At 41.4% G+C, this 14,318-nt stretch overlaps 1 protein-coding gene across 1 annotated transcript in view; it reads left to right on the top strand.

Moving 5' to 3' along the window:
* Window positions 1-14,318, top strand: part of ercc6 (excision repair cross-complementation group 6) — a 64,687-nt gene that overhangs the window by 21,450 nt on the left and 28,919 nt on the right. The window contains exons 8-10 of the mRNA XM_080449301.1: window positions 5,959-6,090; window positions 7,486-7,644; window positions 11,742-11,877. Of these exons, the coding sequence (XP_080305427.1) occupies window positions 5,959-6,090; window positions 7,486-7,644; window positions 11,742-11,877 (427 nt within the window). The remainder of the gene's footprint in view (window positions 1-5,958; window positions 6,091-7,485; window positions 7,645-11,741; window positions 11,878-14,318) is intronic.

Genomic DNA, 14,318 nt, shown 5'->3' with positions numbered 1-14,318 from the left:
ATTCAGAAAACCCCAGACCACAGAAAATGCACTGAATGTTCAAAGTTCAGATATTTTGGGTGTAAACCCCCAAAAAACATAAAAAATAAAAAATGTGAAAATGAATGTCATAGAACCTTTAAAACCTGGTCATGTTTATTATAGCCTTTTATTACTTACTTCATAATCTATTAACACATTTAAGGCCGGAGGTTCCGATTCTATAAAATGTCTTCTAAATCCCAACGAAAGAAACGTATGTTGCTATATCAGTGGTTCTCAAAGTTTTTCATAATTGTCAAAATTGTTGTTGTATTTGGCCGCGCGCGGACCCCCATCTCAAAATATTTTGTTCCAGGGACCCCCAGAAGGAAAGATTGGAGTTAAAAATGTTCGCTTTAAAAGAATACATATATTCAAAGATTTTCACAATTATTTAAAAATAGCAGATCTACAAGCTCATAGCACGGCACTCGGTGCCGCGCTATGAGCTTGTAGATCTGCTATTTTTGAATAGCCAAAGTGTAAAATAGTGCTTTTTGGCTCAAATCAAAAAATGACACAGATGCGTTCCCGGTTAAAGGCCCAATCATTAAGCCATAATCCTGTAGTTTATTGATACAAAGACTGACCCTGTCTAAGAGCTACATGCGCTTTTAAGTGATGTTATAGATTAGAAGTTGCAGATATCGATGTAAAAGAAATGTTTATTTAGTACATACAATGTTATACTTGTACCCAGAAAAACTGGTTATTGGTACTTAATGAATTGCATTTTTATAGCGCTTTTCTACCCAAGTACTCAAAGCGCTCCACAATGGTTGGTTCATTCATTCAAAAATTGGGAGGTGAAGCGGCGAACAGTCAACGCCAGCGTCCTCACTTTTCCCACATTCACACACCAATGGTGGCAAGCAAGGGGGCCGATACTGTGGGTGCCTCGGGGCTAAAGCACCCAGGCGAAATGACGAGCACCCAGTGGGCAAGGGGGGCGCGCAGCCGCGCGCTCATACTCGCAGCACGCAGCCGCGCTCATACTCGCAGCACGCAGCCGCACTCATACTCGCAGCACGCAGCCGCGCGCTCATACTCGCAGCACGCAGCCGCGCTCATACTCGCAGCACGCAGCCGCACTCATACTCGCAGCACGCAGCCGCGCGCTCATACTCGCAGCACGCAGCCGCGCTCATACTCGCAGCACGCAGCCGCACTCATACTCGCAGCACGCAGCCGCACTCATACTCGCAGCACGCAGCCGCGCGCTCATACTCGCAGCACGCAGCCGCGCTCATACTCGCAGCACGCAGCCGCACTCATACTCGCAGCACGCAGCCGCGCGCTCATACTCGCAACGCGCTCCCATTTGTTTATGTTTTGCCGGCTCCAGGCTTTGTCTTCACCTAGCAGGTAAATTAACCGAATTAAAGTTACAAAAACCCCCCATAAAAGTAAAATATCCGCCCAGAAACCGAAAATGTTCTTCGCGCGGGCGCTAGTGCCAGGTAGCGCACCCAATAGAGCTGACAAATATCGGCGCCCCTGGTGGCAAGCTAGCGCCGACCGACTCATTGGAGGCAACGTAGGGTTCAGTGTCTTGCCCAAGGACACTTCGACAATAACTCTGGGGGAGGCCGGGATCGAACTGGGAACCTCGCGGATGCCATTCGGCCACTCTACCCCTGAGCCACTGCCGCCCCACTGAACCACTTAAGCACTATATTCTTAATAGCGGAAAAAGACGATCTATACAAGCTCTGCTGTTGTGAGCTTGTAGATCTGCTATTTCTGCTCATTTTGGACAGTTGTCGGCTATATAATGATGCCCAAAATAGGGATGACACGCCGGCCTCGAATGCTATCAATGCATTGAATGGGTGATTATCACGTTTTATCAGACCATTGAATGGGCGAATAGGCGACGAGTAGGCTGACCTACCCGCGATTTATCAGACCATTCATTGGGCGTAATCAGGAGCTACTGACCTACTTGGAGGCGGAGCAGTCCCCACAACATGATTTACCATTCTGTGCCTATCGGTACATAACTCCAACGGCGCTGAGTTAGGCTCAGGCGAACGTCACACCGTTCAGGACGGCAACTCGGTCGCTTTAGCTCCCTCGGTGGTCCTTCACGGGGTGACAGTTCGCCTCCGTCATGGTCCGAAACCAAAACCGAAACTGAACTATTTAAGTCATCTCCGTTGGTAGGTCAGTATGTCTTGATAACACCCAATGAATGGTCCGATAAATGGCCGGTAGGTCAGTATGTCGCCTACTTCGCCCATTCAATGGTCTAATAAAAGGTGATAATGTCCCATTCAATGCATCGATAGCATCCGAATGGGGTGGATTACAGAAAGTTTAAAGAAAGGACATAGCCATAGCTAGTTAGCCAACACATGATCTCGCCGAGTACCAAATGTAGCCGTTAACTACGGAGCAACACATTTGTAATTGCAGTTGGTTGGTATTGTATTTTACTGTTGTTCTCTGTAGAGAGAGAGAGAGGAGGAAACCAGTTGGTTTACTGTTGGGGGCCCCCCCCCCCATAGGGGCCGAGGGGGGGGGGGGGGGATGGGTTATAATCCCAGATGAGATTGGCAGCTGTTTCTTGACTAAGCAAATTCTCTCCCACTCGCTCTGCTCTCACACTGCCCTAATTATCCTCCCGCACATGGCTTTATACACTCACTCACTGTAATGCTCAAATTAACGCATTAAGACCTGGAACGCATCTGTGTCACTTTTTGATTTGAGCTTAAAAAAAAAGCATTATTTTACACTTTGGGCTATTAAAAAATAGCAGATATACAAGCTCATAGCGCGGCACCGAGTGCCGCGCTACGAGCTTGTAGATCTGCTATTTTTTTTTTATCGTGAAAATGTGTGCAAATCTTTGAATATATATCGTTTTAAAGCAAACATTTTTAACTCAAATCTTTGCATCTGGGGGTCCCTGGAACAAAATATTTTGAGATGGGGGTCGGCGGCCAAATACATATAATTTTGGGGGTCCTTGACATGGAAAAAGATTGAACACCACTGATATAGAAACATACGTGTGTTTTTTTTTTCCAGAATACTGTTGGGAATTAGAAGACATATTGTAGAATGGGCTTCAGGTCTTAATGGGTTAATGGAAGAGCAGCCCTAATGAGATTTCATATTTATAGCCGCCAAATAAATGGTGTTGGCATGTGTCCTCTTTCTCCTGCATTACTGCTGCTGCTGCCATGGAATGTCAATTCCATCATTACATGGCATTGACGGGGTTTGGACAGTGAAGGCAGTTTAGACGAGAAATAATATTATTAGTGAGGAGAGGTGGGGGTATTGTAGTTGTAGGCGGGGGTGTGAAAGAGAGAGAGAGACCGAGAGAGAGGGATAGAGTGAGGGAGAAAAGTGTAATTAACTGAACCAATGCTTAGTCTTGACTTAATTAGAGAGCACGGTCTCCCAGGCCCGGCTAAAGGACCAGTTTTCTATGGCAGGGTGACAGGACCAGACCCAAATGAAGATGGATTCTTATCCTCCACTCCCGCACCTTTCTGGGGAGCTCCCTGTACTAATTGTCTGTATCAATCTTCATTTGCTGTACTGACGACTGTAACTCTTAACTACTGCCCTCTCTCTCTCTCTCTCTCTCTCTCTCTCTCTCTCTCTCTCTCTCTCTCTCTTCTCTCTCACACCTCTCTCTCTCTCTCTCTCTCTCTCTCTCTCTCTCTCTCTCTCTCTCTCTCTCACAGCTCTTCCTCTCTCTCTCTCTCTCTCTCTCTCCATTAAAACTGCTCTCTTTTACATTTCCACCTATTTTGTTTTTACGGCGTGCTGCTCCTAGGGGCTGAGCCCTCTAGAAGAGGGTCTGTGTGTCTGTGTGTCCTGATGGCTAATCTCACAAACCACTGGTTGTCTTATTCAGACTGCCTGTAGGGCCAAGAAAGTAAATCCCAGAATATCTTTTCATTTTTGGGAGGTGTAGCCGCCCCTATAAGTGGGGTTGGGACACCTCATTAGCTGTACTGTGATTGGCTCATTAGTACACCCCTAGCTGTACTGTGATTGGCTGACTCTATTGGCTGACTCTATTCAGCACTGTGATTGGCTAGCGAGACACATGATGACATTAATAACCTATAAATAGGGCTATGCACTTCAAAAAAAACTTTTTTGTGAGCTTCCATCACTATGATGACCACACCGCCCACTTCACACTGGGTGTGATTTTTTTTTTAAATAATTAAACTTTTTAAAACTTACATTGGATACTGGAAGTCATCAATGTGATGTCACAGTGATATGACGTCACAGTGTCAATATGACATCATCAACATGACGTCCAAGATCCCCATGGAAGCCACGCTGTTATTGGACCCTGTATTGTTTGTGTGTGTATGTTTTTTTTTGTTTTTTTTACTGTAGTTCACTGAGAATAGACAATTATCTGTCCTTACACCTGTCCCAGACACTATTATAAGTTACTTATTACTTATTAGTCGACAAGGTAATCGGTAGAATAATCGCTATGAAAACAATCAATGATTACAGCATTAGATCAATGGTTTTCAACCTTTTTCAAGCCAAGGACCCCTACATTGATATACATTTGGCCACGGACCCCCATCTGAAAATGTTTTGTGCCAGGGGCCCCCAGAAGCAAAGATTTGAGTTAAAAATGTTCGCTTATTAACACATATATTAAAAGATTTGCCCACGTTTTCGAGATTTTTCAAAAATAGCAGATCTACAAGCTCATATCGCGGCACTCAGTGCTGCGCTATGAGCTTGTAGATCTGTTATTTTTTAATAGCCAAAGCTAAGTGGTTAAAATGATTGTGACGCTATGTTAACTCATTTCGCTTGGGACCCCCTGGTACCCCCCCCAAGGACCACTGGTGGTCCCCGGACCACTGGTTGAGAACCACTGCCCTAGATGAATATAAAAGTGTTGGTTCTGACATGAGCTCACAGAACCCATCCAGAATTTGTGTAGAACAACAGTCAGTGGTGGAAAAAGTACTCAAATTCTTTACTTAAGTAAAAGTACCAATACTGCAATATAAAAATACTCTGTTACAAGTAGAAGTCCAGAATTCAAAATTTGCTACAAAAGTACAAAAGTATTGGCATCAAAATGTACTTAAAGTATCAAAAGTAAAAGTACTAAATATTTGAAAGTAGCAGATCTACAAGCTCACAACGCGTCGCAGCCTAGGTATAAAATAGGGCTAAATTGGTAAATTCATGTTTTATAATGTAATAATTTATATCTGAAAATTAACTAGTAACTAAAGTTTTCAAATAATTGTAGTGGAGTAAAAGTACAATATTTGCCTCTGAGATGTAGTGGAGTAGAAGTAAAAGTATTGGAAATTGGAAATACTCAAGTAAAGTACAAATACCTCAACATTTTACTTAACACATTGGGTGCCAAAACCGTATATATACGGTTTTGCGCATACTAACGTTGAGTGCCAAAACCGTATATATACGGTTTTTGAAAAAAAAAAACAGCAACAGGAAATATCACTCCTACAAGATTTAGACTCCAATCCACCTCCTGGTTAACTTATGACTTCAAAAACCTGTATCTCGGCTCCTGTGCACTTTTTTTTTTTTACAATGTTAATTTAACTATTTTCAACTGGCTGCAACTATGGAATGGATTTCCGAATGTTTTAAATTTTTTCCCCCCGATTGTACGAGACCTGTATGTGTGTAATGAGGGGATCACCGTGAGGACGGTGATCACTGAAAATATTTTGTGACTACTTGAAAAAGGTTCAAAATGTTTAAAAAGTCCTGGCACTCAAAGTATAATATTTTAATAAACCTCTGGCACCCAATGTGTTAAGTACAGTACTTAAGTAAATGTACTTAGTTACTTTACACCACTGACAACAGTGCACAGAAACAGGTGTGTGTTTCACTTTGCCTGGCCGCAACATGACCATCTTTCCTCCGTACATTTATATCTTCCAGGACATGGAGGAGACAGCGTATTCTAAAGCGTGAGGAGAAGAGAGAGAGAGGAGAGGAGGAGACGGACGACAGCGACGCAGAGTTTGACGAGGGATTCAAAGTGCCCGGCTTCCTCTGGAAGAAACTCTTCAAGTAAGTTCTCCTGACTTGTTCCGAGAAGTTAAAGTTACACACCGGGATGTTTAATCCCGGTGTGTGTGTTTTAATTCAGTCCAGAGCAATGATTCCAAGTGACTCACTGTCATGAAGAGTTTGTTAACCCATTAAGACCGGGAACGCATCTGTGGGTCATTTGAAGATTTATTTGGCTATTCAAAAATAGCAGATCTACAAGCTCATAGCGCGGCACCGAGTGCCGCGCTATGAGCTTGTAGATCTACTATTTATTTTTTAAATTGTGAACATTTGTGCAAATCTTTGAATATATATTTTTTGTAAAGCAAACATTTTAACTCAAATCTTTGCTTCTGGGGGGATTCTACAAATGTCTTCTAAATCCTAAAGGTCCTTACACACCGGGGCGATTTTTTCGTGCGAATAATACGCTTTTTTTTTAAAACCTTATAAAGTCAATGCAAGCGTACATGGCGCGGAAAAGCGAAGCGAAAAAGCGTCTTTTAATTATTCGGAACGAGTCCGAATTTTTCGTATATTCGCCACATTCGCCGGTGTGTAAGGACCTTAACAGTTTAAAAGAAAAATGATGTTACTATAATCAGTGGTTCTCATACTTTTTCATGTCAAGGACCCCCAGCATTTTTGTTAAAAATTATCGCTTTAAAAAAATATATATATATATTCAAAGATTTGCACAACTTTCCCTTTTTTTTATTTTTGCAGATATATACAATCACATATCGCGGCACTTTGTGCCGTGCTCTGAGATTGTATTTCTGCTATTTCTTTATAGCCAAAGAAATCTCAAAATGACACAGATACGTTCCCAGATTAAATGGATTAAAGTAGTGCGTGTGTCCTTTTGGAACAGGACCATTCCTTGGCCCCTCAAGTGCCGCTTGCAGGGTTGTTGAGATGAACCGCAGTATGGCGTTCTGGAGAACCTCTCATCATTGACCTCACACTCCATAATGCACTTCTTGGCTGCATTGGGAACTCCTTATAGGGTTATGGCTGAGTCATAGTGACATGAGCTTGATGACGTGGTCGGCCTGTCCTCTCATTGGCCAATGTTAATGCAGGATACAGCTGATTTGTGTTGATGTCAACTGTTGACTAACAACGCTGATTTTTGCGTTTGGCTTATTTGTCCAGACACACTCACAGACTGACGATTTGAGCTTTATAGATTATTGCGCCATTTAGACGATGCATTTATTGAAACATGGATGTCTGTATCAAAGTTTGTGTTTGTGAGCATGTTCTGCTGTACGTCCTAAGGTGACACTGTTTTGACAGCATTTTATTATTGTGGTGACTATTATGTGGTTATTTTTTATTTTACTGGATGTAAGCATATTAAATGTGTGTGCGCGCGCGTGTGCGCGTGTGTGTGTGTGCATATTGCAGGTACCAGCAGACAGGTGTGCGGTGGTTGTGGGAACTCCACTGTCAGCAGGCAGGTGGCATTCTGGGAGACGAGATGGGATTGGGTAAAACCATCGAGGTCATCGCCTTCCTGGCCGGACTGAGCTACAGCAAGCTGAGGACCAGAGGGTCCAACTACAGGTACACACACGCACACACACACACGCACACACGCACACACACACACACACACACTAGGGCTGTCAACTTTCCTCAGAAATGATATTCGAATATTGGTCTAAATAATTGGCAGATATTCGAATATATTCGAATATTATTATTATTATTATTATTATTATTATTATTATTATTATTATTATTATAAAAAATATGTATAATTTAAAAATATATATATATATTTTTTTGTTGACAGAAACGGTACAAAAAATAATGTATCGAGTGCTCGGATCCAATAAAACATATCTTTTATTCATTTTTATAACTTGATAAATAGTTTTTTGTATTGTCCCTGTCAAATAAACATAAAAAAATAAATGTATTTTTAAAATTTGAATATTAATTTTAACAATCGAATTTTCATATTTTCCCAATATTCGAATAATATTTGAATATCAAATATTCGTTTGACAGCCCTAACACGCGCGCACGCACGCACTCTCTCTCTCTCTCTCTCTCTCTCTCTCTCTCTCTCTCTCTCTCTCTGTGGGCAGAGCCTGTGTGTCTGTGTGGTATGAATATTTCATACGGGGGATTTCTGCTTGAGAGTTTTCATCTGAATTATTAACCCATTAAGACCGGGAACGCATCTGTGTCACTTTAGATTTCTTTGGGCTTTTCAAAAACAGCAGATATACAAGCTCATAGCGCGGCTTGTAGATCTGTCTTTTTTTTTAATCGTGAAAATGTGTGCAAATCTTTGAATATATATATTATTTCTTTTTAGCGAACATTTGTAACTCTAATCTTTGCTTCTGGGGGACCCTGGAATTTTTTTTTTTACAAATGTTTGCTTTAAAATATATATATATTCAAAGATATGGACACATTTTCACGATTTTTCAAAAATAGCAGATCTACAAGCTCATAGCCGCGCTATGAGCTTGTATATCTGCTATTTTTTTAATAGCCCAAAGGCATCTAAAAAAATTACACACAGAATGCGTTCCCTTCCCGGGTCTTATTGGGTTAAACATGTTTCAATTATCAGACTCCTCACTTTCTTACTGCAGACATCAGAGAAAACACTGACATGACACTATCTGTGTGTGTGTGTGTGTGTGTGTGTGTGTGTGTGTGTGTGTGTGTGTGTGTGTGTGTGTGTGTGTGTGTGTGTGTGTGTGTGTCTGTGCGTGTGCGTGCGTGTGCGTGCGTTAGGGCTGGTGAATTAATATTCGAATATTCCTCGATTATGGGGAAACTATGTATATTCGAATATGAAAATTAATACGAATATTAAATAAACATTTTTTTTTTTTTTTATGTTTATTTGACAGGGACAATACAAAAAACAATGTATCAAGTTATAAAAACAAACAAAAGATATGTTTTATTGGATCCGAGCACTCGATACATTATTTTTTGTATTGTTTCTGTCAAAAAAAAAATATTTAAAAAAAAAGTATAAAGGCGGTTATGCGACACCGGCGAATATGCGAATATACGCAAAATTCAGACTCGTTCCGAATAATTAAAAGACACTTTTTTTCGCTCCGCAAAACTGATGTGGAAGCTTGCACATTGACTTTATAAGGTTTAAAAAATAAACGTATTATTCGCATGAAAAAAATCGCCCCGGTGTGTAAGGACCTTAATAATAAATCGCCCCGGTGTGTAAGGACCTTAATAATAATAATAATATTCGAATATCTGCAAATCTTTAAGACCAATATTTGAATATCATCTCTGAGGAAAGTTGACAGCCCTAGTGTGCGTGTGGCATGTAAGACTCCTGAGATGGTGGTGTGGCGGTGTGTGTGTGTTGGGGGGGCTGGTGTGTGTACAGTACATGCAAGCCATCATGACACAGTGTTCAGTGAGGGGGGGCGAGGGGTCTGTCTGTTTGTTTGTTTTTACGGTCCAAACAGACACATGATGCGTTCAGGGGGAGGAGGAGGAGCCTGTCTCCCTGATGGTCAATACTCTGTCTGCTGCGGACGCCCACAAATTGATTGTTTGCAAACTCAATTAAGGTCCAGCATCAATAGCCGCCCTCCACCAAGCGGAGGTTCATACCGGGCCCATTAGTGTGTGTGTGTGTGTGTGTGTGTGTGTGTGTGTGTGTGTGTGTACGTGCACGTGCGCGTGTCTTTTTTTAAAGTCTCCTCAAAGGAATTGAGCGTGACTCCGTTTCCCAGGCTCCTCCTCCTCTTCCTCGGGTGTGAGGTGAGGAAGAGAGGACTGGCTGTGTGTAACTCCAGAGCTTTGGTTCACATGGAACCAAACGCTCCATTTGGCTCATGTTCAGAGTTAACCCATTAAGACCGGGAAGAGCCCCTGTGTGTCATTTTTTGATTTATCTGGCTATTGAACAATAGCAGATCTACAAGCTCCTAGAGCGGCACCGAGTGCCGCTCTAGGAGCTTGTAGATCTGCTATTTTGTTTTTAGTTTTTTCGTGAATATTTGTGCAAATCATTGAACATAATTTGTTATTTAAAGCTAACATTTTTAACTCAAATGCTTCTGGGTATTCTACAAATGTCTTCTAAATCCTAACAGTTTTTGTATTGACCGCCAAAAATATTTTGTTCCAGGGACCCCCCGAGAAGCAAATATTGGGGTTTAAAAAGTTCACTTTGAAAATATCTATATATTAAAAAAGTTTTTTTCAAAAATAGCAGATCTACAAGCTCATAGCGTGGCACTCGGTGCCGCGCTATGAGCTTTGTAGATCTGCTATTTTTCAATTGCCAAAGAAATCTAAAATGACACAGATGCGTTCCCGGTCTTAATGGGTTAAATTAGCACCATGGATGTTTTGCCACGAGGTCACCTGGGTGTGTTCAGGGGGACGACCGCGTCGTGTCTCAACTCCCTCCGTAACCGCTTTGAGCTTTGAGCATGCACGGCACATTTCCGTTTGCTTTATTTGTTTTTAAAAAGCCCCTATTTCCTTTATATTTGGCACAACAGCCTAAGTGATGAGTGTAATTTAGCTGGTGAATTGCTGAGGCTGGACAAAACTCTATGAGCCCTCAGCTCCACCACCGCCCAGCCTAATCATACCGTGGGTTACCTTCCTCCAACAACATTACAACTCGCTTACAACTTCCTGCCTTTAAACCGGTGAGACCTGAGGTTTCGATTCTGCAAAATGTCTTCTAAATCCTAAACAGTTTTCTGAAAAACGTATGTTTCTATATCAGTGGTTCTCAAACTTTTTCATGTCAAGGACCCCCAAAATGATATGTATTTGGCTGCGGACCCCCATCTCAAAATATGTTGTTCCAGGGACCCCCCAGAAGCAAAGATTTTGAGTTAAAAATGTTTGCTTTAAACAATATATATTCAAAGATTAGACACACATTTTCATAATTTTTCAAAAATAGCAGATCTACAAGCTCATAGCGCAGCACTTATATCTGCTATTTTTGAATAGCCAAAGTGTAAAATAATGCTTTTTTAGCTCAAATGAAAAAGTGACACAGACGCGTTCCAGGTCTTAAAGGGTTAACCCATTGAGACCTGGAACGCATCTGTGTCACTTTAAGATGTCTTTGGGCTATTCAAAAAATAGCAAGCTTGTAGATCTGCAGTTTTTGGAAAAATCGTGAAAATGTGTGCAAATCTTTGAATATATATATATATTTTTTTAAGCAACCGTTTGTAAAATATTTTGTTCCAGGGACCTCAGAAACAAAGTTTTGAGTTAAAAATGCTTCCAAAAATATATTATGTATTCAAAGATTTGCAGATCTACAAGCTTGTAGCACAGAGCTTTGAGCTTATATATCTGCTATTTTTCAACAGCCCAAAGTATAAAATAATGGTTATAGCATTCTCCTCTCCTCTCCTCTCCTCTCCCCTCCCCTCCCCTCCCCTCCCCTCCCCTCCCCTCCCCTCCCCTCCCCTCTCCTCCCCTCTCCTCTCCTCTCCTCTCCTCTCCTCCCCTCTCCTCTCCTCTCCTCTCCTCTCCTCTCCTCTCCTCTCCCCTCCCCTCCCCTCGCGTCTCCTCTCCCCTCCTCTCCTCCCCTCTCCTCTCCTCTCCTCCCCTCTCCTCTCCTCTCCTCTCCTCTCCTCTCCCCTCCCCTCCCCTCCTCTCCTCTCCTCTCCTCTCAGGTATGAGGGTCTAGGGCCTACGGTCATCGTGTGTCCGGCCACGGTCATGCACCAGTGGGTGAAGGAGTTCCACACCTGGTGGCCTCCGTTCAGAGTGGCCGTCCTACACGAGACCGGCTCCTACGCCTACAACAAGGTACTGTAGGGGCCACAAGGTACTGTAGGGGCCACAAGGTACTGTAGGGGCCCCAAGGTACTGTAGGGGCCACAAGGTACTGTAGGGGCCACAAGGTACTGTAGGGGCCACAAGGTACTGTAGGGGCCACTGTTGAATTTGACAGCAAATTTTGATTTAGGGACCAGTCGAAATTTACATAAGGGGGGGTATGGAGGAAAATAGGGGAGGGTCATGCCTTTCTAATTTTGGTCCAAGGGAGGGTCAGCTAATTTTACTTTGAATCCAAGGGAGGGTCATGCAATTTTGAATTGATAAAATAGTCCGTTTTTTATATACCTTTTTAGTACAGCAGAACAGTGGTCAATGACCCCTCTCCATTTCAAAGGATACAAAGAATTCAAATCAAGTAACACCTTGTCTATTTAGAATCAATGACGGTCGTTAACAAGCCATCAACGCACAGCGAGTGTGAACGACCCAGTCAAATCTATTCAGCGTCTTAACGATGGTGGTTGAACAATTAAGCAAAACTTCAACAGGCGTTATTGGAGAGATGCATTATAAATAGGCCTACTATAACTGGATATTCATAATCATTTGAAGTAATTCTGTGCATGTGATTAATGTGGATCTATATGGACAGTTGTGTATAGATGCCTAGCTCCACAAGTAAAACCAGAAGCATCAGGCCATAATTGATAGCCTAATTTGTTTTATGTAGGCAACAGTGTAGTTGTAGTCACTGTAGTTGATAATTAAAAGGGCAGAGTGACAAAAGTTTTAAACTACTGGTTACCAAGTATTCAACTTTCTTCAATCTGACCAGGATTCAATGGATTTCCCACATGTAAGATGAGAACACTATCCATTCTGCTACCACTACTACAGATACACTGTGCATTTAACAAGACTGACTACACTACAGCAATGTTCTAATCAATGTGGAAAGCAAAACATTGGACATATCAGTTTTAAATGTCATGTTGTATTTGATGGGGAGGGTTAGGGGTGTCAAGAATTTCACAATACGATACATGATGTTGGGCATGATATCGATATGATATATTATTAATGTCCTTTTCTCATGTATCATCAACATTGGCCATCATCTTATAAATAACGTTATAAAGCAAGTTAGAAACAATTACAAAGTGCTTTGTACACACAAATAAATACATTTGTGCAAGCTTAATGGAGAAGTGAAGTTCTCACTAACTATAAACCCATTGTTTCAGAGGACAGATAGACACTAATATAACAAATATAATATAATATAAGACTGCATAACTATAAATTCCACAAACCTCATATTTTTGTCATCTGGACTTTACCAACCAAGTGCAGCGTAGTTATTTCCAACAGCTAAAAAACATCTATAATACCAGATACAGTATAATACAATCTTAGATTAGATGTAGGCCTATTTGAGAGTGCAGATGCATGTCACATTAACGAGCGTCAACGAGCATCAGCTGACACACAACACCTCCCCTCTGCAGTGCTTTAAACTGAAAGTGACTGACTGGAGTCTGTTTCATTTCTCTCCAAAATACCTTGAATATGATGGAGGACATGATTAATAATTACTATGATTATGATAAGCTTTACATTTCATATCATACAGTAAAAACTCCTAACTTTCACCGGCAAAAAAAAAGAAAGTGTTTTTTTTGTATTAAAAAAACAATAAAAAAAATATTACGATACAGTATGACATCATGACAATACCTATCATCACATTTTAATACCACGATAGGCTATATCGTGACACAATATATCGTGACACTTCTAGGCGGGGAGGGTTACTCTTTTTTTTGTAATCACTTGGGGAGGGTCATTGATTATTTTTTTTTGTCAAAGGGAGGGTCATGGCATTTTAGATCAGGGCACATACATTTCCTCCATGCCCCCCCTTATGTAAATTTCGACTGGTCCCTTAGTCATAGTCTTTTGAATCAAATTCCATTTAGTTTTAGTCATATTTTAGTCATCTGAAATGTTTTAGTGTTAGTCTAGTTTTAGTCGACTAAATATCATAAGATTATAGTCGACTAAATCTACAGTTGATTTAGTCGACTAAAATGTATGTTGGCGGTGCCTTGATGGCGTCATAATGGCTGATTTTACACTTGGTTGCATGCTGAAAATAGCCGATCTACAAGCTCACCACGCGACGCGTTGTGAGCTTGTAGATCTGCTATTTTCAGAGCGCTACACCCGAGCTCAACCAAACATAAAATGACTTGTCTTTTAGTTCTACTGGATCTCTTCTCCACTAGATCCCTCACTAACCTTTTAGTCTAGTTTTTATTTGTTGACGAAATTGTCAATATATTTATATATCTTAGTTTTAGTCATCATAGCTTAGTTTTTATTTCGTTTTCGTCAGTGTAAAAAGGTAGTTGACGGACATTTTTCGTCATAGTTTTAGTCGACGAAATCAACACTGGTAGGGGCAA

The sequence above is a fragment of the Gymnoscopelus braueri genome, assembly GCF_963280865.1.
Source record: "Gymnoscopelus braueri genome assembly, chromosome: 14".
NCBI lineage: Eukaryota > Metazoa > Chordata > Actinopteri > Myctophiformes > Myctophidae > Gymnoscopelus > Gymnoscopelus braueri.
Note: the sequence above shows the minus strand (reverse complement) of the source record. Positions and strands in the feature narration are given on the sequence as shown.